Below are 24,729 nucleotides of genomic sequence, written 5' to 3'. Positions count from 1 at the left end.
AGTGAGTGCGGCTTTAGAGGCAGTCAGAGGGAGGATTAGAGGCAGTCAGAGGGAGTCATCTAGTCCTACAGGCCTGCAAGGGACTCCACCAGCCAGTTGTGCGGATTGGGCTAATGTCTGTTTTGTATGGGAGGGCTTACAGCTTTTCTAAGATTCTCAAAGGGATCTATGCCTGCCCACTGACCCACAGCAAGAACTGCTGTATCACCAATCTCACATTCTGACAGAACAGAAACAGGAAAGGCAAAATCGTGGACTTGAGGGATGGGGTAGGAGAGGAGCCAGAGGCTGGGGTTCTAGAACACCCCATCTCCATCCAGACGGCATAGTCAGCTCTGCACCTGCCTGGGGCATCCACACTCACTTGTTAGCACCTTTACTTGTCTCCTTACCCTTCCTTCCACAGTGCCCCCTGGCTTGGCATCATTCTTGCCTTCCGTCGTCTTTGCTGCCTCTCAGCATCTCTCCTTGAAACCTTTAGTGAAGCCGCTCTTCTCTGAGTTCCCTTCTTCCTCTCCAGCAGCTCCTCCTTGAAACTCTTGAGGCTCCCCTTCCCCTCCATCTCTTTTCTTTTCTTTTAGTTCCTGTTTTCTATTTGTCTTTAAAATGTTTTCTATCGTGGCAAAATATACATAATGTAAAATTTACCATTTTTAATTAGTTCAGTGGTAACGAATACATTCATAATGTTGTGCGCCCATCACCACCATCCGTCTCCAGACGCTTCATCTTATAAAGCTGAAACTCTACCCATCAAGGAGTAACTTCCCATTTTGTAACTGAACCCAAGTTCAAGTGCCCGACATGCGGTGAAGCTGATCACTGAGATAGACCTCGAGTGTACAGTAAGGCAAGGGTTTATTCTGGTAGCCAAATGAGCTGGGAAGATAAGCTTCAAGTCTGCCTCCCTGAAGCAGGAGGGCCAGGGGTTTTTAAAAGCAAGTGGAAAAAGGTCTGAGTAAAGCGGGAGAGGAGCTATGTGACTCAAAATCAGATAAAGGCGGTTACAAAGTGAGGGAGGGTTAACCGCATTGTGTTGGGCTCTATGGGGAGGGAGATCAGTGTCCTGACTGGGTCCAGCTGGCTTCTGGATGAAACCCTGAGTTTCTGCAAAACAACTAAATTCACACTTGGTTATCACGGTGTCAGGCATGAATATTATCTTCTAGAAACATGGTGGCAGACAGCATTCTGAGAACAAGCAGCTGTGGGGAGAAGTCGTAGCTGCCCTAGCTGCACTGTTACCTTTTTGGTTATCGGTTTCGGTTTCCCCTCCCCAGCCCCTGGCAACCACCTGTCTACTGTCTACGAGTGCCAGCAAGTACTCGCTGACCTTTAAATGTCTGATTCCACAGGGTCCTGGCCTCTGGGCTACCTTCTCACTCTGCCTTTTCTAGACCATCGCATCTCTCCCAAGGCTTTTAATACTCTGTACTGTATGATTCCCTTTTTTTTTTTATCCCTCCACAGTGATAGAATGGTCGAAAGTTTTTTTATTCTTAAAAATAGGGTGTTGTTTTTTTGTTTTTTCAGATCATGTATTGCTCTTGTGAATACAAACAAAATTAGTTGGTTGAAGGTTTCCTAAAACGTCTCCCCATTAGTATTGTGACTTTCCACTTGGAGGCATTAATGCCTGTACCTTCCACGTAAGACTGTCTTCTCTAGGGGCCCCTGTCTGGCTCACTTGGTAGAGTATGCAACTCTTGATCTCAGGGTTGTGAATTCAAGCCCCAGGTTGGGTGTGGAGCCTACTTAAAAAAAGAAAAAAGAAAAAAAAAGACTGCCTTCTCTCCCTTCAAGACTCAACACTACCAGCATTCCCTAAAAGAGCCCACAAAAGAATTGAAAGCCATCATTACTGGGCTCTTAAGCTGCCCTTGTATTTATATAGCGCTAGCCAACGTAAATAATTTTAACAAATGCAAAAAGGCGTAATTCATAAGTGTACAGGCTAATAGATTGTCCAAAATGAACATCCCAGGTAAACACCACCCTGGTCAAGAAAGAATACTTTACCAACACCCCAGAAGCCACTCTCCTGCCCCTTACCAAATATCCCCTCCGATGTATGCAAAGGGAATCAGTAATCCACACCAAAGATTGGTTTTGCCGGTTTTTGAACTTTATGTAATGGAATAATACAGTAAGCACCCTTTTGAGACATAAAAACTTTCTATAGTGAGTGCTGCCCTGTTCGGAGCTGAAAAGGACCAAGGATTGTTACAGGAGGAAGTGCAAACGTACCTGCCCCTCCTTATGTAAGCATAGGACGAAGGACATGGTCCTGCATCAGAGACCTGGACTCTTCAGTCCTGAGATTCTGATTCCATGGTCAGCTGGCCAAAGCGTTTATCAAATTACTCGTGTATTAAGAACTTGTGTGAGGGGCACCTGGGTGGCTCAGTTGGTTAGGGGTCTGCCTTCAGCTCAGGTCATGATCTCAGGGTCCTGGGGTCCAGCCTGCTCAGCAGGGAATCTGCTTCTCCCTCTCCCTCTGCCCCCGCCCCTGCTTGTGCACGCGCTGTCTTTCAAATAAATAAATAAAATTAAAAAAAAAACAAAACACCTGTGTGGCACATTATAAAAAGAAGTATCTAATCCAGCAAAGCAAAAAATTAAAATATGGATACACTTCCATTTATAATTGTGAAAGTGTATGATGTAATTTCGAGGGCAACTATCTAATATCTAGCAAAGTACTAAATGTTCATACTTTTTGGCCAGCGAACTTGTAGAAATCCATCCTCCAGAAAGACTTCCCGTGCACCTCTATACTGTGCCTCAACTTCCTCATTTCTAAACCAGGGACGATAGTACATACCTCAGTGGGTTGCTGTGACGATTAAATGAGTACACAACACACAATACCTGGTACTCAAGTATTTAAGTGCTAACTCTTGCCTTTGTCTTAGTACATTGGTACTGTTCACTCGATGTTTTCCCAAAAGACCAATAAACCTCCAAATACCTAACTCCAACCATATAACACACCCCTCGGGGAAATGAGACTGGATTGCTGTTTGTCGCAGTGTGACCCCTGGGAGCTCATTAAAATGCAGGTTTCTAGGCCCACACTAAACCAAAGAGAATTACCGCGGAAGCACCGCGACTCTGTACTTGGACCAAGGTATTTCTTACTCGGCCGAAAGCCGAAGTCAGCCGGCCAGAAGGCGTCGCTCTTTCCCAGCACTTCAGCCTCCGGCTCCCGGAAGTGCAGCTCTGTCCTCCAGGGGCGCTGCACTCGCCTCCTCGCTTCCGCTTCCGGTGTTCCCCCTGCAGCCATGGCCGCCGCCGCCGCCGCCGGCGGTCCTGGGGCGCCCCTGTCCCCGGACGAATTGCTTCCGAAAGGCGATTCCGAAAAGACTGAGGAGGAGCTGGAAGAGGAAGACGATGAGGAGGTACTGGGGCCCTGCGGTGTGAGGCGGGGTGCGAGGTTACGGCCAGGGAACGGCCCGCCCGGGGGTGTGAGCTCCGCGTGCTGCGGGATTCGGACGAAGGCGCGTCGCGGAGCCCGGAGAGGTCGGAGGGGAGGTGTCTTCTCCGGGAGGCGGGGTTAGGGCCCCCACTGGGCCGGGGCGGGGTGCCCTAGCCCCAGGGGATGGTTGCCATTGCTTCAGTCAAGACTCGCGCCGCCTCCACCACAGCTAGATGAGACCCTGTCGGAGAGACTGTGGGGTCTGACGGAGATGTTCCCAGAGAGGGTCCGGTCCGCGGCTGGAGCCACTTTTGATCTCTCCCTCTTTGTGGCTCAGAAAATGTACAGGTAAGGGACGAGGGCAAAGACATTGGGATGTACCTGGGGTGCCTGAAGTGCCGTGAATGAGCATGGGCTTTGGAAGTAGCAGACCGGGGTTGGAGGCCAGCCTGCCATCTAGATCGCTGAGTGACCTTGGGCTGGTGGTTGCCTTAACCTTTCTTGGTCTCAATTTCCTTCCCCTAAAGTGGCAGTTCTTATGGGACAGGGTCGTTGGGAGGATCGTTTCACATTATGGGAGGTAATTATTGTGCCGTGTAAATACCTTTGTGAGAACTCAGGAGAATGTTAGAACTGCTGGCACGAGATAAACAGCCAGCAGAAACTGCTCATCCTGTTTCTGGTAGGGGTTATGGTGCGAGGGTTGGGTAGAACACGGGTATCAAAAACATGGGAGTTTAAGAGGGTTGGTTACTGGTTTCTTGGTGAAGCGATCTGTTTTTGTGTCTCGCTATCATGCTCACACTCCCTCCGCAGGTTTTCCAGGGCAGCCTTGTGGATTGGGACCACTTCCTTCATGATCCTGGTTCTTCCTGTTGTCTTTGAGACTGAGAAGTTGCAGATGGAGCAGCAGCAACAACTGCAGCAGCGGCAGGTGAGCCCAGTCCCTGGGCCTCTTGCCAGTGGTGGAGGTGCAAGGTGTTGATTTCCCAGCACCTGGGTAGACCAGCAGTTACTTGTGGGTAGAGATTGGGATCCAGCCCATGCCTTTAGGTACCCGACTGTGCTCAGCAGTTTGTGTAGAGCTTGTCTGCCCGGTCAGTTACAGTGGAAATGCAATCCCTAGGCTTGTATGATGCCTTATACTCCTCCTCTTCTTTTCCAGATACTTCTAGGGCCTAACACAGGGCTCTCAGGAGGAATGCCAGGGGCTCTACCTTCACTTCCTGGAAAGATCTAGATTGCTACTGCTATATGACTTGTCTTGGTGGGACAAGTTTGAAAATTCAATAGTGTTTGAACTGCTGATTATTTGGATTTTTTTTTTTTTTAAGTAACTCTGGCACATTGATCTATCTAAACCTGTTGGGGAGAATTCTCCCCAGTGTCTCACGGAGACTCCCAACTTGCAACTGTGCCCTCCACGCTGTCCCATTTCTTCTGTTCTCACTCTGATACCAGAGTGCAGCAGTGCAGACGGTTACTCCAGTTCTGGCCATCCCGCCCCTTTCACTAAATCACTCATGATCGGAAGATCTCACTGTCCCATTGTGGCACAGGAACTGATGCCACTGGGAAGGATGTACCCCAGTTTTGTTTTTAAGCATGGAGATGTTGGGAAGGGACATGCACACGATATGAAATACATTAATGCATTACAGCCGTAGTGTAAAGCAGCCACTGTGAATTTCTATGTTGGAAAGGAGGGAGGGCCGGGCAGCAGTTTCAACCATAGGATGGGGACTGTGGAGGACAGAGCAGGAGCTCATTTCCTCTGCCCATTTTGGCTATGAGAGACCGGTGTCTGTCTAAAAAAGAAAAAAAGTAAGTGCTCACTTTTTGTATTTAAATATTAAAAATGATTCCAATGGAAAGTGTCATCTATGTACTTGTGATACATATACCTCAAAATCACTTAGACTGTCCCTCACTTTCCTCTCAGCTCAGCTAGCACCACCATTTAACAGTGTTTGACCCCTTAGGCCCAAGTTAGTTAAACTTCCAAAAGTGAAAAAGATGTTTCATTTCTGGCCAAGAACCTTTTAATAGTAATCTTTGCCCTGAATTCAGGCAGTCATTTTCAGATCTACCAACAAAGGACTGGGTCCAGGTACTTGTAAGGTCTACGGTGACATACAGTCGTAAAGGATTTATAGGGAATGACATAGTACTAATATCTGGTCTAGGGAGGGAAGGGTGGCAAATAGAACTTTTTTGGTTTGTTCTTTTAAAAATAATTGCCGAGATGAGCTGATCATGAATCCAACTGTAGCCCTGTCTTTGAACTTTGCAGTTTTTCCATTTAACGAAAATTTTTATTAGCACTATAGTATTAATGGTACTGAGGTGTTTTGTATTTATCAGAATAATACAAGTTAGGGCATATAGTACTATTCCTATTTTACAGAGGAGGAAACAGTCACAGGAAGGTTAAGTAATTTGCCAGACTGCATAGGAAATGCTGGATCTGAGTTCAAATCCAGTAGGCCCTCTGCTGTGATCTTGACCTTGTTAACCAGAGAAAAACACTGGTCACTTGTCAGTGCTGGTAAAGAAAATTTGTACTTTGATTAGTTTTCCTCAGATTGTTGAGCCCAGTTTTTATAAACTGAAAAATGCCTCAGGCTTTTGAACCAAATCCTACTTAGTGAATAGCTTACCTGGATTTTTGAGGTGAGAGGTTTGACCAAAGCACAACATAGCTCTAAAGGTGACTTATGATGGTAGTGAGTTTTTCTTCTAAAGCATCGTCATCAAACTAAAGTTTACTTTTTTTCCCTTCTACATACATAATTACAGAATTCAGGCAGACAGATGGGAGATTTATGTACGGAGTTTTCCATTTTTAATATTTGGTTAAACAAAATACATCTTTTGTAAACAAACCCAGCACAAGGCCAACAAAAAAAGGAATAAAAGCAAGAAAAACAAAAAGCCTAGGGTTGCCCCTTACTGGGCATCAGGGTCAGGCCTGTCCCCTTCCTTAAAGGAAGTGGGGCTTTTTGCCCTTGGGCATCAGCATGGGTCCCTGTTCCTAAGCACCAAAATTGGATATGAACAGAGAAACCAGCCCTGAAATGTTTAAGCGTCTTTGCATATCCCATTGGCTCATGGACTCCAAGTGCACAGGGACTCCTCTGAAGTGCCATTTGCACAGGCCCAAGCAGATTGGTGGAGAGGAGTTTCCTCCTCCTCTCAGGAAATGGCTTACTATCACTGACAGTGCCCATGGGCCCAAGGTCCTGCTTGTGACAATCAGGTCGGCTGTAACTTCTGGCTGGTGGTGGTTGGAATGTCATTGTGCAGGGGTAAAGAGCTCCCTGTGGTGCCAAGCAGGTCTGGTATGGAAAATGGTGCAGAAGAGACTGCAGCCCGTTGCCGAGGGGGTGTGATGCAGTAGCCGCTTGGTGGCCTCTGTTAACTCAGCGTAAAAAACGGCCTTGTTGGATTGAAGGTACATGTGCAGAAAAAGTGCTGGTGTAAACATGCACTCCAGTCACAGTGGGGAGAAAGCCTCAGCTTCATCCTGTTAAGCTTGCTCAGGCTTGACATGCAAGCCCCAGGCTGGCTTTGCTGCTGGAGAGACGTTTGGCCAGTGGGGCAGCTCTCAGACCTGCCAAGACCACCAACGGTGGTAAGGGGTAGACAGGCTGTCTCTGCCTGCCCACCTGCCCCGAGGCAACCACAACCACTTTGGTGACACACAGTGTGGTAGGATACTTCCCCTCCTTCTGTTTTCCAAAGTTACAGGAGAAAAGTGGCCTACAACTATTTAAAGAGGTAGGGGGTGGATCAATTCTCATTGATTTGTAAAGGAAACTAAAGAAAGATGACAAATCCAGGTCCTATAACAATGCACGTAAACACCCAACTTGAGGGTTCTGATTCTTTCTTATCAGTATAGTGACTCCGAGCCTAGGACTTCTACCAATTCTAGCTGCTCTTAATCTCTGAGTAGCTTATCTTCACAATACTTGCCTCACACAACTGTTTCTCAAACTAGTGGAATTGGATATCGAAAGTAGACTTGTTTCCTGATTTTGCCGGAGTGTGTCAACTGGGAAAACTGCCCTTTTGCCTGTCTGTGCCCCAGAGCCTCCGAAATCATTGTAGTGAAGTGGCAGGGACAATGCTGCAGTGAGGCCGACAGGCCATCCATGCCTGCCCCGGTCTGCCTTCCGCCATGACCTCTTAGGTATCTAGCTCACCCTGTCACACTAGAATATTGCAGGATTCAACCACCCGGCAAGGAATACTAGAGAATGTTTCATTAGAAAACTCCAAGGATGGCCATAAACCACCCTTAAAAATGGGGGTAATGGGTGGCATTAGGGTTGGAGACAGCACGCTGTACCACTGCTGGGATTTTGGAGATGGTTTCCTGAGAGGCCCTTACGCTCTGGGTCCGTCAAGCCAGTCACCCGGGCTTTGCATGTACTGTGTCTTCAGACCCACTGGTTGCCAGGAAAGGGGAAGTGGAGGCAGCATCTCCAGGTGAGTCACAGCAGCAGGGTTCTCCAGCAGAGCCTCTGTCAAGTTCTCGTAGGAATGGGGGAAATACGCTAGGACCCACCTGTCTTCCTCCTCTCTTCACTAAATAAGGGTCTTCCACAGCTTGCCCTAAGCACACAGAGCTCCTACCTTCCTGTCCCAGGAATGAGTAACGCTGGGTGGTTGGTTCTTGGAACAGTCCACACATCTGTCTGTCCTATTGCACTGTCCAATCTGAGGGGAAACCCAATGAGATGTTTGGGAAGTGGCAAGGGCAGACCCACTGTGTAGGCCACAGCACATGACGGAGGACTTGGGGACCGAGGTGAGGGAAGGTTGGGTAGAACGGCGTTACACATCAGCCCTCCAACTCTGACGGGCCTCCACCTCTTCTGGCACCACCAGCAGAAGTTCACAGTTCTTTCCTCGCAAGTGATGTTTGAGAAATTTCCTACGGGAACAAAGGGTAGACGAGAGAGAAAATGAAATGCTGGTAAAACTGCAAATTCTAGTCTCGGGGCCGTGTGCTCCCCAGTGTCCTCATCCTTTCAACCTGTCCAGTTCATTTCTAACCTGAATTTTCACTCATCCTCATGGAACTGCCAACAGCATCTAGTTCTGTGAGGAACAGAGCCGGCCCAAAGTACTCAAGTAAGGGACTTCTCTTTGTTTAAAAAAAAAGTTTCTTCTTTGGTCTCAGGGAAATTGAGCCCTCTCTGGTCTAAACGTCTGCCTTCCTTCTGAACTGGCAGCTGTACCATCCCAGTTGTCTAAGTGAAGACAATGTTACGATGCCAGTCCTCCCAGACCAGAAGGCCAGCGTTCTGGGTGCTGGAACTTCTCTACCAAAGGGACGTCACATCCTCATGGGCCATCAAAGATACAGGTCTTTCAGGTCTGAGACCCTGAGTCTAAGCGGGGCGGGGAGAGGACGCAAGGAGCTAGGGATTTCGTCTCCTTTGTCAAAGAACCAAAGATGGGCTCAACTTCCCCAGTGCACCAATGGAAGGAGCCTGGCCCATTTGCAACAGGTACCTGAGCTCGCTCTCGCCTCCAATCCACTCGGGCATCTTCAGTTTGGAGTCGAGGTTGTAGTAGGCACCTCCCACCTCTCGAACACAGATCCAGTGCTGCCTTTTGAGAGGCAACTTCAGCGGACCCCAGCATAGGCTGGAGGGCAGATTCATGATGAAGCCCATGACGTTCGTGAGAGCAATGGCACTGACGTCCCTGCAGAAGAGAAACGGCGTCAGCCTCCGAGGCGGTCAAGTCCCCAAGGTTCCCGTCGGGAACACCTCCCCACTCGCGCCCGAGTTCTCATCTCAAGCCTGGTTCAGATTACCTGCGCTTGTCCCACCAGACAGCTTCATAGCCTTTGGTTTGAAGTGCTGCCATAATGACGTTCACATCGTAGTTCCCATTTCCCAGCATGCTCTTCTTGTGGGGGGTCACCATGGTGTTTGGAGACAACCTACAAATGTGAAAGGAGGGCTGAGATGTGTGGGCTGCCCAACCCCTCCTGCCCGGCACGCCACGGACACCTTCCACTACCGCCCCTGGAAGCTTCTTTCCCCATTCAGTACAAGGTAACCACTTTTTACCCAAGTATTCTATAGTTTAGGCTCCTACTGCCCTAGAGATTACCTCTTTTTATGCAAAACATTAATTCAGTAGTGGTAGGGCCTACCTGCTGTCATTCACAAAGTCAGTGGACCCAAACCATGTTTCAGAAGAGGTCTCCTTTATGAAACTCCCAGCCTACCTATTTCTACAGTCTTCTTCCTTGCTGATCTTGCTGCCTTAATACAGCCATTTTTTTTTTTTTTAATTTATTTATGTGACAGAGAGACAGCCAGCGAGAGAGGGAACACAGCAGGGGGAGTGGGAGAGGAAGAAGCAGGCTCCCAGCGGAGGAGCCCGATGTGGGACTCGATCTCGCAACACCGGGATCACGCCCTGAGCCAAAGGCAGATGCTTAATGACTGTGCTACCCAGGCGCCCCCAGCCATTTTTCTTAAACATTAGAAAAGAGTAATTGATATTTTCATTTGCATAGGTAGTATTTGTTGCTACTCTTTTAGTTTAAAAATTTTTTTTAAACTTCAATTAACATATAACATTATTAGTTTCAGAGGTAGAGTTTCATGATTCGTCAGTCTTATATAATACCAGTGCTCATTTCATCACGTGCCCTCCTTAATGCCCATCACCCACCCATCTCCCCTCCAGCACCCTCAGTCCACTTCCCATAATCAAGAGTCTCTCAAGGTTTGTCTCCCTCTCTGATTTCATCTTGTTTTATTTTTTCCTCTCTTCCCCTATGATCCTGTTTTGTTTCTTAAATCCCACATATGAGTGAGATCACACAACTGTCTTTCTCTGATTGACTTCTGTCACTTAGCATAATACCTTCTAGTTCCATCCACATCGTCACAAATGGCAAGATTTCATTTTTTTTTTTGACGGCTAAGTGGTATTCCCTGGTGTATATATAAACCACATCTTCTTTATCCATTCATCTATTGATGGACGTCTGGGCTGTTTCCAGAGTTTAGCTATTGTGGACACTGCTGCTATAAACACTGGCTTTCAGGTGCCCCTTTGGATCAAAATATGTATCTTTGGGGTAAATACCCAGTTGCTAGGTCATAGGGTAGTTCTATTTTCAACTTTTTGAGGAGGCTCCATACTGTTTTCCAGAGTGGCTGCACCAACTTGCATTTCCCCCCAACATTGTGAGAGGGTTCCCCTTTCTCCGCATCCTTGCCAACATCTGTCATTTCCTGACTTGTTAATTTTAACCATTCTGACTGGTGGTGAGGTGGTATCTCATTGTGGTTTTGATTTGTATTTCCCTGATGCCAAGTAATATTGAACATTTTTTTTCATGTGTCTGTTGGCCATCTGGATGTCCTCCTTGGAGAAATGTCTGTTCGTGTCTTCTACCCATTTCTTGATTGGGTCATTTGTTCTTTGGGTGTTGAGTTTGGTAAGTTCTTTATAGATTTTGGATACTAGCCCTTTATCTGATAAGACATTTGCAACTACCTTCTCCCATTCTGTCGGCTGTCTTTTGGTTTTTGTCGACTGTTTGCTTTGCTGTGCCAAAGCTTTTAATCTTGAAGTCCCAGTAGTTCATTTTTGCCTTTGTTTCCCTTGCCTTTGGAGACGTTGTCTAGCAAGAAGTTGCTGCGGCCGAGGTCAGAGGTTGCTGCCTGTGTTCTCCTCTAGGATTTTGATGGATTCCTGCCTCACATTTAGGTCTTTTATCCATCTGAGTCTATTTTTGTGTATGGTGTAAGGAAATGGTTCAGTTTCATTCTTCTGCATGTGGCTGTCCAATTTCCCAACACCATTTGTTTTTTTTTTTTTAAAGATTTTATTTATTTATGTGACAGAGAGACAGCCAACGAGAGAGGGAACACAGCAGGGGGAGTGGGAGAGGAAGAAGCAGGCTCACAGCGGAAGAGCCTGATGTGGGACTCGATCCCGAATCGCCAGGATCACGCCCTGAGCCGAAGGCAGACGCTTTAACGACTGCGCCACCCAGGCGCCCCATCCAACACCATTTGTTGAACAGACTGTCTTTTTCCACTGGATATTCTTTCCTGCTTTGTCAAAGATTAGTTGACCACAGAGTTGAGGGTCCATTTCTGGGTTCTCTATTCTGTTCCACTATCTATGTATAGTCTGTTTTTGTGCCAGAACCATACCGTCCCGATGATTATAGCTTTGTAATAAAGCTTGAAGTCTGGCATTGTGATGCCACCAGCTTTGGTTTTCTTTTTCAACACACCTTTGGCTATTTGGGGTCTTTTCTGGTTCCATACAAATTTTAGGGCTGTTCCAGCTCTGTGAAAAAAGCTGATGGTATTTTGATAGGGATTGCACGGAATGTATAGATTGCTCTAGATAGCATAGACATTTTAAGAATGTTTGTTCTTCCAACCCATGAGCATGGAACATTTTCCCCTTTCTTTGTGTCTTCCTCAATTTCTTTCATGAGTGTTCTATAGTTTTGAGTACCGCTCCTCTGCCTATTTGGTTAGGTTTATTCCTAGGTATTTTATGGTTTTGGGTGCAACTGTAAACAGGATCGACTCTGTACTTTCTCTTTATTCTCCCTGTTGGTGTATAGAAATGCAATTGATTTCTGAGCGTTGGTTTTATATCCTGCCACTTTACTGAATTCCTGTATGAGTTCTAGCAATTTTGGGGTTGAGTCTTTTGGGTTTTCCACATAGAGTATCATGTCATCCACAAAAATCTGCAGATCTGGATGCCTTTTTTTTCTTTTTGTTGTCTGATTGCTGAAGCTAGGACTTCTAGTACTACGTTGAACAGCAGTGGTGATAGTGGACATCCCTGCTGTGTTCCTGACCTTAGGGGAAAAACTCTAAGTTTTTCCCCACTGAGAATGATATTTGCTGTGGGTTTTTCAGTGCTGGTTGTGATCTCTCCTCTTTCATTCATGATTTTATTTATTTGGGTCCTTTCTCTTTTGTTTTTGGTAAGTCTGGCCAGGGGTTTATCAATCTTACTAATTCTTTCAAAGAACCAGCTCCTAGTTTCACTGATCTGTTCTACTGTTCTTTTGGTTTCTATTTCATTGAATTCTCTAATCTTTATTAATTCTCTTCTCCTGATGGTTTTAGGCCTTATTTACTGTTCTTTCTCTAGCTCCTTTAGGTGTAAGGTTAGGTTGTGTATTTAAGACCTTTCTTGTCCTTGAGAAAGGCTTGTGTTGCTATATACTCCCCTGTTAGGACTGCCTTTGCTACATCCCGAAGGTTTTGAACAGTTGTGTTTTCATTTTCATTTATTTCCATGAATTTTTAAAATTCTTCTTTAATTTCCTGGTTGACCCATTCATTCTTTAGCAGGATGCTTTTTAGCCTTCATGTATTTGAGTTCTTTCCAAATTTCCTCTTGTGTTTGAGTTCCAGTTTCAAAGCACTGTGGTCCAAAAATATGCAGGGAATGATCCCAATCGTTTGGTACCAGTTGAGACCCGATTTGTGACCCCATACTCTGGAGAATGGTCCATGTACACTCAAGAAGAATGTGCATTATGTTGTTTAGGATGGAGTGCTCTGAATATATCTGTGAAATCCGTCTGGTCCAGTGTGTCATTCCTTGTTATCTTCTGCTTAGATCTCTCCATTGCAGTGAGTGGAATGTTAAAGTCCCCTGGTATTATTGTATTATTATCAATGTATTTCTTTAATTTTATTAATTGGTTTATATAATTGGCTGCTCCCGTGTTAGGGGCATAAATATTTACAATTGTTAGATCTTTTTGGATAGACCCTTTAATTATGATATAGTCCTTCCTCATCTCTTATTACAGTCTTTTGTTTAAAATCTAATTTGTCCGGGGGCGCCTGGGTGGCTCACTCGGTAAGCATCTGCCTTCGGCTCAGGGTGTGATACCGGCATTCTGGGATCGAGCCCCACATCAGGCTCCTCCACTGGAAGCCTGCTTCTTCCTCTTCCACTCCCCCTGGCTTGTGTTCCCTCTCTCACTGGCTGTCTCTATCTCTGTCAAATAAAAACTCTTAAAACAAATTTTTTTTTAATCTAATTTGTCTGATGTAAGGATTTCCACCTCAGCTTTCTTTTGATGTCCATTAGCCTGATAAATGGTACCCCTCACTTTCAATCTGGAGGCGTGTGTGGGTCTAAAATGAGTCTAAGACAGCTTATTGATGAGTCTTGCTTTTTTATCCAATCTGATATCCTGTGTCTTTTGATTGGAGCGTTTAGCCCATTTACAGAGTAAATTTCAGAGTAACTACTGAAAGATAGGAATTTAGTGCCACTGTATTACCTGTAAAGTCACTGTTTCTGTATATTGTCTCTGTTCCCTTCTGGTCTATGTTACTTTTAAGCCCCCAAATCCCTCTCTTCATTTAAGGGACCCCCTTTAATATTTCTTGCAGGGCTGGTTTAGTGATCACAAATTCTTTTAGTTTCTGTTTGTCCTGGAAGCTTTTTATCTCTCCTTCTAGTTTCACTACTGTATGTCAGGGTGTTAACCTATTTTTATTGATTTTGAGGGGGATTCTCTGTGCCTCCTGGACTTGAATGCCTGTTTCCTTCCCCAGATTAGGGAAGTCCTCCATAATAATTTGCCCCAATATACTTTATGCCCCCTGCCTCCACTTCTTCTGGGATCCCAATTATTTTAATATTGCTTTGCTTTATGGTATCACTTATCTCTCAAATTCTCCCCTTGTGATCCAGTGTTGTTTATGTTTTTCTCAGCTTCTTTATTCTCCATCATTTTGTCTTCTATATCACTAATTCTCTCTTCTGCCTCATTTATCCTAGCACTTACAGCCTCCGTATGTGGTTGCATCTCATTAGTAGCCTTTTTGATTTTGACTTGATTAGATTTTAGTTCTTTTATTTCTCCAGAAAGGGGTTCTCTAATGTCTTCTATGCTTTTTTCAAGCCCAGCTAGCATCTTTATAATCGTTATTCTAACTCGAGTTCCCACATCTTACTTATATTCATACTGATTAGGTCCCTGGCTATCAGTACTGCCTCCTGTTCTCTTTTTTGAGGTGAGTTTTTCTGTATTTGTCATTCTGTCCAAAGAAGAATAGACGAACGAGAGAACAAAATACTAAAATGGCAACAATGACAGCAGACAAATATACACTAATCAGAAGAAACCTGAAACTGAAAAAAAAAAAAATTAAATTAAAAAAAGAGAGAGAATATAGTCAGACAGATGAACTGAACAGAGCAACACATGGGATCCTGTGTGTATTTTGGTCTATTTGTTAGAAAACTAGATCCCAAATTGTGAAGAAGGAAAAACTTATATATGTACAAAAATAAATACAATGAAAGGATAGAATGTAACCATAAAAATGAAAATTAAAAGACAAAAGAAAAACGAAAAAAGGAGGAATATAAACAGGTGAACAGAACAATACACTATATCCTGAGTATATTTTGGCTTTAGTTTGTTAGAAAAACTACATCTCAAAATTGTAAAGAACGAAAAACATAGATATACAAAAATAAAATTAAATGCAATGAAAAGACAAAATGTAACTGTAAAAATGAAAATTAAAAAAGATTTAATAGAAGAGTTGATAAAAGAAGAAATTGGTTGAAAAAGGAAAGAGAAAAAAATTAAAATGGAAAGACTAAAGAATCATGAGAAGAACCCATGAATTCTGTATACTATTCCCCCCAGCACTGGAGTTTTGCAGTTCTGGGTTATCAGTAAACTTGGTCTTCGCTGGACGTTCTTGCTGATTTTCTCGAGGAGGGGCCTGTTGCACTGATTCTCAGATGTCTTTGCCTTGGCCAAACTGCACCACCCTTGCCTGGGGCCAGGCTGAGTAAGGCTCTGGATTGCTCTCCGTAGATACTTGTTCCCTGAAGGCTTTCTATGCTGCTTTAGAGGATGAGAATGAAAATGTGGCCTCCAAATCTTCAGCCCCTGCCCCTGAGCTAAGAGCTCAGGGTCTCACTCCTCAGTGAGCCCTCAGGGAAAAGCAGTCAATCACGCCTGTCTCCCTGGTCTCTGACTGCTCTCCATGCTCACCCAGTCTGTGACCGCGCGTTTCTGTCTCAGGTACATGACCCATTTTCAGTCTCCAAACCCTGAAGACTCCTGTGGTATGCACCTGCACCGCTCCTCCCCAGGGGAAGAAGGGGGTCTTGCCTTGGTTCTGCCGCTCTCTGGGCTCCTGCTCAGAGAGCGGTCACCTGACCGTGCGGCGGATCATGGTATATGGTAACCCTGAGTTGAGAGCCCACTCCCAGGCTCACTGATTGCAGCTGGCTTCCCTGCTCCGATGTCTGGGAGCTCTGCCGTACTCAGGCCACCCCCGGTTCTCCTGTGACCCCTGGGATCCTGAGACCGCACTGAACCACCTAGGATTCCGCCTCGCCACCTGAGCACCCTTCAGGCAGCGACGTCCCTTACTGGAGTAGACTTCTCTAAGTTCCGATTCTGCTGCTCCATCACTTTCCTCGGCCGGCTTACAGAGCCCCCCCCCCCCCCCCACCGCGGTTTATCTTCAGATATATCGCCTCGGGTTCACTTCTCCGCACCTCCTAACTTGTAGAAGGTGGTCGCTTTTCTATTTATAGAGTTGCAGCTACGCTTTTCTTAGATCTTTGGTTGAGTGTGCCGGTGTTCAGAATGATCTGATAGCTATCGAGCTGAATCCCTGGGACCAGGTGAAACTAAGGTCTCCGACTCCTCTGCCATCTTGGACTTTCTCCTTTTTTTTTTTTTTTTAACAGTTTAGATGCTTTCTATTTAAGGCTTGCACACTTGGTAATCGTTAATCTTTAAATACTCCAAGGCACACAGAGGCTCAGGCAGGTAACATACACGTATGAACGGGGGCCAAATGGAAAGCAGTGAGAAGTAGTAAGGCCTATACTGAACTGGAATGCGTGAGCCACCCAAAGTATTTCAAATAAGTGTGTGTGTGTAAAATGCTTGAATAAAACATTAAAAAAATTAAAACACAAACAATTAAATGAAAAAAATGAACGTGCCAAACAAAACTAAACTGGCCCACCCAGCTCTAAGTCATCGTTGGCCAGGCCTTATCAGCCGCTCCTTCATCTCAAGGCAAGGGCAGCAGCTCTAAAGGCATTTCCAGTCCTGTGATTTTGCTTTCATAGGCTGGTCAGGCCAGCAGGACCCAAGCGAAGGCCATCTTGCAGGAAGGCGTGGACTGCTTCCACCTTGGTGTGAAGGGGAAGAAGGGAAACGGGGTGAGTTTCTCAGGAATAAAAGCAGAAGGCAGATGTCCAGGAGACTGCTAAGGGCCATCTTTATTTTAATATATTTTATTTTTATTTTTATTTTTTTTTAAAGAGTTTATTTATTTATTTATTTGACAGAGATAGAGACAGCCAGCGAGAGAGGGAACACAAGCAGGAGGAGTGGGAGAGGAAGAAGCAGGCCCATAGTGGAGGAGCCCGATGTGGGGCTCGATCCCAGAACACCGGGATCACGCCCTGAGCCGAAGGCAGACGCTTTAACCGCTGTGCCACCCAGGCGCCCCTATTTTATTTTATTTTTAAGATTTTATTTATTTATTCATTTGACAGAGATAGAGACAGCCAGTGAGAGAGGGAACACAAGCAGGGGGAGTGGGAGAGGAAGAAGCAGGCTCATAGCGGGAGAGCCTGATGTGGGGCTCGATCCCATAACGCCGGGATCACGCCCTGTGCCGAAGGCAGACGCTTAACCGCTATGCCACCCAGGCACCCAAGCGCCATCTTTAGAAGAGAATCATGACTTTAGGTCAACTCCGAACACTCAAGAAATCTTACTAGAGTTTTTTTTTTTTTAAACTTTTCTATAAAGAGCAACCATTATATTTTCTTTTCTTTTCTTTTTTTTTTTTTTAAAGATTTTATTTATTTGACAGAGAGAGAGACAGCCAGCGAGAGAGGGAACACAAGCAGGAGGAAGAAGCAGGCTTCCAGTGGAAGAGCCTGACATGGGGCTTGATCCCAGAACCCCGGGATCACGCCCTGAGCCGAAGGCAGACGCTTAACGACTGAGCCACCCAGGTGCCCCCATACTGATATTTTTCAAACATAAAACATTCCTTCCAACTGCTTAAGCCCTCCAATGGCTCCCAGAGCACTTAAATACAGTCTAAATTACTTCCTTTCCCTGCAAGGCCCTCAGAACACTGCTGACCACATTCCTACCTCCTCTAACACACACACATCTGCTCCCTACTGCTTAAACACACAAAACTCCTTCCCACCTGAGGGCCTTTGCACACACCGTTTCAGCCCTCTGGAAAGTTCTTCCCCTAGATCGACACTTGGTTTGCTCCTTATTATCTGGATCTCAAGTGTTAGTGCATTGGAGGCCTTTTTTGACCACCCAGTCTTCAGTTTTTTCCAGGCACCAACTCTTATTCCACCTGCTTTAATTACAGCCCTGTTACTACCCACACGTCTGTTTTCCACACTAGAATGACAACAGGGGCCTTCTCTATCCTGTTAGGACTATATCACCAGGACCCAAAGAGTGCCTGGCACATGACGGGTGCTCAAGAAATGTTTACTGACATGCTTACCATGTTCGTTTTGCTACTCTATCTCTTTCTTTGTAAACACTGGTAGCAGACCCTTAAGAAGAGCCTGTGAGCTTGTCTCCAGAGCTAGCAAAGGGGATCAGAGGACACAAAACTTCACTCTGCAACCAAATTGCATTTTACTGTAACCATAACTACCATTTATTGAAAAACTCCATGCTACACCCAATGCAAGATGCTTTTATGTATATCGCATTTAATTTCCACAATAAACTATAAAGCTATAAATTATTTCCATTTTATAGGTTTAAAAAACTGAAGTTTGGTGATTTAAAATGGTGACTTGCCTGTGATCACTTATCTCATAAATGACAGAACTAGCATTCATAGTCAGGTTTGTCTGACTCCAACGTTGTGCTTGCTGTCTCATGGTGAGGACTCAAGAACCAGAGCGGGTGGTGGCAGCGGGGGGAGGAAAGGAAAGGCCAGTAGACTCCCTGGGGCCTGGGCCTAAAATGCAGCTTCAGAGGACAAGGCTCTCAGTGCGCTCTTGTATTAAATAAGAAAGCAAGCATATGAAAGCAAGCCTAGCTCAAGGTGTATCAAGTTCCTTCCCCTTCACCAATTTTTCAATAGCATCTCCCCACTTTCGGTGAAGTCTCCAGCCAGGAGATGCATGAAGGCTCCAACAAAGAAACTTCTGGGTCTTTTACCTTGTTCACCATTTAACTCCCTACCAAGCTCAAAACTTGGGAGCCATGCTTTCCTGAGTTTGCTCCCAGATGACCACAGAAGGTGTTCAATACATTAATGGCTGAAAGAATCAAGTAAAAAGTTTCCTACAGGAACCTGTGGAACCCCTAATATGCCAATATTCACCTTGAGTCTTGAGACAGGGTAGATTTCAGTTCCCAAACATACCTGACCAAACATTTTTTTTGAGGTGCACCTTACAGCAGTGTTCCCAGGGTCTCTTCTCCATGTCCCACATCTTCTATCTCAGATTCTAACCCTCTACTGTCTGTTCCCATTCGCTCTCCCCAAACTGGAGCTTCCTTGCCCCATATCTGGGCTTTTGACACAGTTGCTAAATTGATCTCCTTGTTCCCAAACTCTGCTTCCACCAAGGTACCTATATGTTCCTGCCTCATTCACCAAGTTATCATTTCACTCTCTCATGTAAGAACTGCCACCGGAACCAACTGCCCACTGGCTAACTCCAACCCTCCCGGCCCTCCTGGGCCTGCCGTTCTCCTCTCCTTGGGCTTTAAGTGCACTTCAGACACCATGACCATGTGGCCTCTATTTTTCCTGCTCAAGCCAAATCCTAAAACTTCTTCAAGGTCAATGTCACATCCTACCTCTTCCATGGAATCTTTCCTGGCTTCTGTGTAGAAGAGAGAGGGAGAGATGGAGAGGACCACACATTATCCTAGCAAGCAGCACCAACAGTAACTGTGAGATTTAACCTTTGTGCCTGTTCGCCTATCTGTAACAATGGGAATAATCTGCATCTTACAAGACCATGAAAGAATTCCCTTACCTTATACATGTCCAACCAAAGAGCAAATTCCCGAAGCACAGGGGATGGTTCTTCTACTCTGTAGCCCTCCCAGCAAAGCAGTGGCAACTGAATAAACATGTGTTGGCCTAGAAGATATCACTATAGGGAATGTGGAGAACGGCCTCCATTTCATTCCTAGAGTGGTCACTTGAGTACGTGGGGTCCACCCGGTGTGCCATTATACCAGCACTCGTTTCTATTTAGCAGTATCCGGGTGCCCACTGTGTTAGCTACTCTTACGAGATTTAGCTCTGAATCCTTCCAACAGTCTTAAGACAGAACTTAATCTCACCGTGTTAAGAAGGAAGCTGAGGGGCAGCGTGGCTACAGGGACTCGCACGGTCCTGGGCAGCAGGTGAGTGACACACAATAGTCTCCCACATAGTTCAACACACGGGTCCCACTGAATTCCACGGTGTCCTGTTCTGTGGTTCTTTTCTTGAGACTCCTCGGCAAACTCCTGTTCAGGACTGTCTTCAGGATTTGGACAGAAGTTCTTTTTTTAAAGATTTTATTTATTTATTTATTTGACAGAGAGAGACAGCCAGCGAGAGAGGGAACACAGGCAGGGGCTGTAGGAGAGGAAGAAGCAGGCTCCCAGCGGAGGAGCCTGATGCGGGGCTTGATCCCCTAATGCTGGGCTCACGCCCTGAGCCGAAGGCAGACGCTTAACCGCTGTGCCACCCAGGTGCCCCTGGATAGAAGTTCTGGACTAGAAAGCAAGCCTCACTCCCGTCGTCACAGCCACAGGTTAGAGCCATGGGATTTGAAGTGATCTCTAAGTGAGAAGATAGGCTGTAGCCACATCTCACTAAAGCCTATGCCCTCAGGTGAGTTCCTGGTCCTCCCTCGTGGTTATTCCTGTGTCTGGCTACGGTGAGGATTTCAGAGTTTAACAAAAAGGAGTGGAGACATTCATCAAGATTCCTTTTTTAATTATTATTTTCCTTTTTATCAGGTCTGAAGAAATGTGACCTTAGAAAACACGTCTCAGAACTTCCTGATGTGTCTTTAAATTATTAAATACATATAAAGCACAGATCATAGCGCCAGGCACATCAGTGTACCTGTAGGTGTTGGCCATGACGACGATGTGTTTGCCTGGCTCTTGGACAAAATGATTTACATCTCTAGAGGTTAACACTCTACACCTTTTAGCAATTTACCACCGCCACACCTTTAAATGTGGCTCCTTCCACTTGCTCAGGGACCTTTTGATGAGGAGGCTGGACTTCTCCTCTGCCGGTGGTTCACCAATGTCTAACATCTCTTCGTCCCTTCCCGGTTGCATTAGATTTTCCAAGTGGTTTTCATCTACTTAGATTTCAACAGCTATTTTAGGGGGAGGGGAGGGATACATACCCAGCTGCAAGAACATTTCATTACTGAACAACTGAGATCAGTCTAGTGAAAACGGTTTGAGGCTGAGGATTTTCCAAATAACCCAGCAAAGCTGCTACTACATTATTTGACTTTTAAATCCTTCCTTTTTCAAAGCACAGGCACATATATGATGAGATGTGCGAGATCAGACATCCACATCTGTGTATGTGCACGATGACGCCTGTCCAGTTTCTGAGCTTTTCTGTAATTTCACATGTTGAAAACTGATCCTCTTCAAACCAATGACCTCTTCTGCCACTGTGTTCAAATCCTTGACTGAGACTCTGCCACCTTGACTCCTCTCTTCCCCATCCCCATGCTGCTGGGCCATTGGCTTTACTTTTTCTTACTCCCTACTCATTTCTGTTCCAAACATGAGTCATCTCATATCCACAACTGCACTGAAACTCCACCCTGCTTTTGTATTTCTCTTTTATCTGGCTAAAATTCGACTGCTAGGATGAACTTCCTCTCAACAAACAGCATTCATCAAAAATTTTCTCCCGTTTCTCCCATTCATCAGCCCCATCTTCAAAAGAGCATAAAACTTTGTATCTGGGAATTTTAAATTATCTAGCTTAACCTGCCAACATTACTATTCTTTCCATTAAGATCCAAACAGATCATCTTTTCCCTTTCAAATGGCTCTAAATTCCAGGGTTCTAACTTCGCCAAGTTTATTCTCAAGGTCTGGTCAATGTGGAGTTCTGGGATGCACTTAGTGGCTGAGTCCTGTTGAACTTGTTTTCCCTACAGTGCCTAGCAGTGCTTGGCATGCCGTAGGCCACTAGTTAATGTTTGTTTATAAAATTCCATCTTCTCTTCCTCACCTCTTCTCCCTTTCCTCTATCCCTTTCGTGCTTCTTTGTTTCTCTTTATCCACACCAAATCTTTCCATACAAAATCCTCTACAGAGAACTCCACCTCTGGAGTGGAAACTGAGTATATTTTCTTACATCCTGGTTTGCTGTTACTTTGAGATGGATCTTTACCTTGTGCTGATGGAAATTGGGGCGTGTAGTATAAATTTGCTAAAGCTTTAGTAGCCAGGAATAAACTCTGGTTCCATGTGAGTGTTTAGCAAATATTTAGCATTCTTTCATTCAGGGAAAAGCACACTGAAAGAGTTATCCACAAACAGCAATTATCCACAAACAGCTTATAATCATAGGCCGAATCTTTAGACCCAGGCCCAACTTACTAGCAGGGTGGTCGGGTACTTTTGATACAATTGCTCTCCGTGCCTTTCCAATACTCAGGAAGTAGCAGAGCAGACGTACTGCTGTGTCCACCCAGACACTGCAGAACTAATTCTCAAACCCTTTGATAAAAGAATCTTAGAACATCAAAGTAGACAGAGAAAGAGCTGAACTTCTATCAACCTGTCAGGCAGCATTCAGCAAAGTGGGTAAAAAGGCCATTGAAAATGAAGTAGAAAGGGGAAGAGATCTAGAGTCAGCTTCAAATCATAGCTTTGCTACTTAGAAGCTATTTGGGCAAACTACCAGACCTTTCTGCCTGTTGCTCTATCAGTAAAATAGAAACAGTAAAATAACTGCTGGCAGGGCTATACAAAGCAATGTAAGAAAAGCACCAAGGCCAGCACATGGCCTCAGAGAAAAACTGAGCACTGTGTATAGCTGAGCACCTTCCTTATAAAACCCACAGCATTCCACCTCTGATGACAGGTGACTGTGTACAGATCTTGTCCCCCTTCGAGACTGTCACCTCTTGGGGGCAGGACTTGAGAGGCATTACAGCATAGTGGTCAACAGCACAGATCCAAACCTGAATTCAAACTCCGCTCCATCTCTTGTTATGTTACCTCAGGCAAATTACTGAACTTCTCTGAGCCCTGTCTATGTCCATAAAATGGAAATAACACATATTCCATGGGATCATTGAGGGGAACACAGGAGATGACACAACTAAGGGTTTTAGCACTGTGCCTTGCCTATAGTAAGTGCTCAATCAATGAGAGTGATTATTTTCCCCATCTCTGTATCCCCTATACCTGCTAACGACATATCGCTAATTAATACCTGTTGAAGGTTTAGGTAGCTGAGACATTGCCCCACCCACAGAAATTCAGAAATAGCAAAAAGTGTAAAAATGCCAAGGAGAAGGGGTCTCCTACCTCTGGAAAATCTCTTGCAGCGTTTCCCGGGTGAAGGCATTGCTGTCCTGGAAGACGTTATTGAGGGCATGCAGGGCACAAAGCTCCCTGCGCTGTTTCTCATGGTAGATTTGTGGGGGTGCTGCCTGGGGCAGCTCCAAAGATTCAGATTTGGCCTTGTCTCCTTTCCATGGCACGCAACTCATGTTTTCGTTTTAGGTTCCAGAGAGGGCTAAAAACACCCCACCCTTCCCTCCAGAGGAAGAATGTAAGCTTCTCAGTCTTTTCAGGATTCCTGAGATCCACCTTATTTTCTGGAGTCCATGATTTATGCTTTGTCACGGGGAGAAAGGTTGGAATCAAAAGGGAAAAAAAAATCCACCTCCATCAATAGATCACTTTTGGATTAGTGTATTTCGCCACCACTGTCAAAGTGCAGAATTTTTAAAAAATCATAGATCTAAGATGTTGTTTCCCTTCTTCTATCCCCCTCCAAAAAAACCCCCCAAAGCCCCAAAATTTTCTTGCCGTATTTTCCTCTCTGCAAATGCCAACCAGGCCTCAATGCAGGAGGACCGAACGGAATTGGTCACATCGCTCCTTTTCTTCCATTTCTTTCAAACCGCAACGCCACTGACTCAGGAGACAAGGCCTAGGTGGTGAGTAAAACGCAAAATTCGAGCAGCTAGCGAGGGCCGGCCAGCGTGGGATCGCGGGCCGAGCTGGAGCCTCGGGGACTGCTCTCCATCCCCTCGGGTGCGGTGGGGCCCCGCAGGGCACGGGCCGAGGCGGGGGCGGCTCCCTCGGAACGCGCGGACTCTCTCGCCCTCTCGCTGCGGCCCTGCGGAGGAGACAACCCGGGTCAGCGCCCGCCGCGGAGACCCAGGCTGGCGGGGTAAGTGGTGGGGCGGGTCCGGCCGCAGCCGGAGGGAAGGTCCTGCGCAGCGACTGGCAGGCCCGCGAGGGGTGGGGTCGGGCCCACCCGGCTCGCCTCGCCGCCCACACCCCAACCTCCCCGCCCATCACGTGAGTGCAAGCCGACACGCCCTCCCGCCGCTGCCCCTACCCTTGCCGCGGGTCGCCCCCTCACCGCTGCAGGCCGCCACCTGGCGCTGCGGGCCGCCACCTGGGCCGCGCTCGGGCGGGCGGGCGAGCGCGCACCTGAGCCGGACGTCAGCGGCCCTCGCCGGGCGCGTGCTCCGGAAACGCCCTCCTGCGCCGTCCCCGCTCCCGCCCGCCGCGGCGTCACGTATGACGTCAGCCTGTCGTCAGGCGGCGCCGGCTTTAAGGCCGCGGCTGCCACCCGTCGGTTGAATGGGTGTGGGTGGTGATGGGCGGCCGGTGCGGGGCGCGGTCGGGGTCTGCGGGCCGTGGAGCGGCGAGAGCTGGTTCCCGGCCCCTGGGTTCGGTTTTTTCCGGCGCTGAGTAGGGCGGGGCGGCCGGCCGGAGTCTCGCCCCGACGCCCGCCGGTCCCCACCCCTCCCCGGGCGTCGGCGCCGTTCCGGGGCGGTGACCCGGCCTGCGGCTGCACTTCCCCGTCTTCCTCTCCCTTTTCCCTCTGTGGGCCGGTCTTCTCGAGCGGAGTACTTTCGAGAACCTGGACTAGCTACTCCTTCGTTGACCGTTTTATGTTTGTCTAGCGCGCTATTCACCAGGTGATTTCAAAGAACCTTACTAATGAGGTCGGGCGTAAATTGTCTTGGTTAGTGGGCCC

General features: G+C 46.5%; 2 protein-coding genes across 5 annotated transcripts; one reads left to right on the top strand and one right to left on the bottom strand.

Moving 5' to 3' along the window:
* Nucleotides 1-3,245: 3,245 nt before the first annotated feature.
* TOMM22 (translocase of outer mitochondrial membrane 22) lies at nucleotides 3,246-5,292 on the top strand. Of its 2 annotated transcripts, none has more exons than XM_026479615.4 (4): nucleotides 3,246-3,401; nucleotides 3,621-3,766; nucleotides 4,235-4,352; nucleotides 4,584-5,292. In XM_026479615.4, the coding sequence occupies exons 1-4, from the start codon at nucleotides 3,285-3,287 to the stop codon at nucleotides 4,656-4,658; spliced, it is 456 nt and encodes a 151-aa protein (XP_026335400.1). In that variant the 5' UTR covers nucleotides 3,246-3,284; the 3' UTR covers nucleotides 4,659-5,292. The 2 variants fall into 2 exon arrangements, with proteins under 2 accessions (XP_026335400.1, XP_026335401.1); XM_026479616.4 differs by having other exon boundaries at nucleotides 3,249-3,401; nucleotides 3,648-3,766.
* A 948-nt stretch (nucleotides 5,293-6,240) lies between these two features.
* Nucleotides 6,241-24,213, bottom strand: JOSD1 (Josephin domain containing 1). 3 transcript variants are annotated; one of them, XM_026479618.4, is made up of 5 exons: nucleotides 24,106-24,213; nucleotides 23,037-23,856; nucleotides 9,252-9,380; nucleotides 8,945-9,139; nucleotides 6,241-8,360 (listed from the first exon to the last, which is right to left on the bottom strand). In XM_026479618.4, exons 2-5 carry the CDS (start codon nucleotides 23,219-23,221, stop codon nucleotides 8,261-8,263), a joined length of 609 nt encoding a protein of 202 aa, XP_026335403.1. In that variant the 5' UTR covers nucleotides 23,222-23,856; nucleotides 24,106-24,213; the 3' UTR covers nucleotides 6,241-8,260. The 3 variants fall into 3 exon arrangements, with proteins under 3 accessions (XP_026335403.1, XP_026335402.1, XP_026335404.1); XM_026479617.4 differs by having other exon boundaries at nucleotides 24,082-24,190; XM_026479619.4 differs by lacking the exon at nucleotides 24,106-24,213 and having other exon boundaries at nucleotides 23,037-23,978.
* Nucleotides 24,214-24,729: the final 516 nt, after the last annotated feature.

This window comes from Ursus arctos, unplaced genomic scaffold (assembly GCF_023065955.2).
Source record: "Ursus arctos isolate Adak ecotype North America unplaced genomic scaffold, UrsArc2.0 scaffold_21, whole genome shotgun sequence".
NCBI lineage: Eukaryota > Metazoa > Chordata > Mammalia > Carnivora > Ursidae > Ursus > Ursus arctos.
The sequence above is the reverse complement of the archived record's forward strand: the minus strand, read 5'-3'. Positions and strand labels throughout refer to the sequence as shown.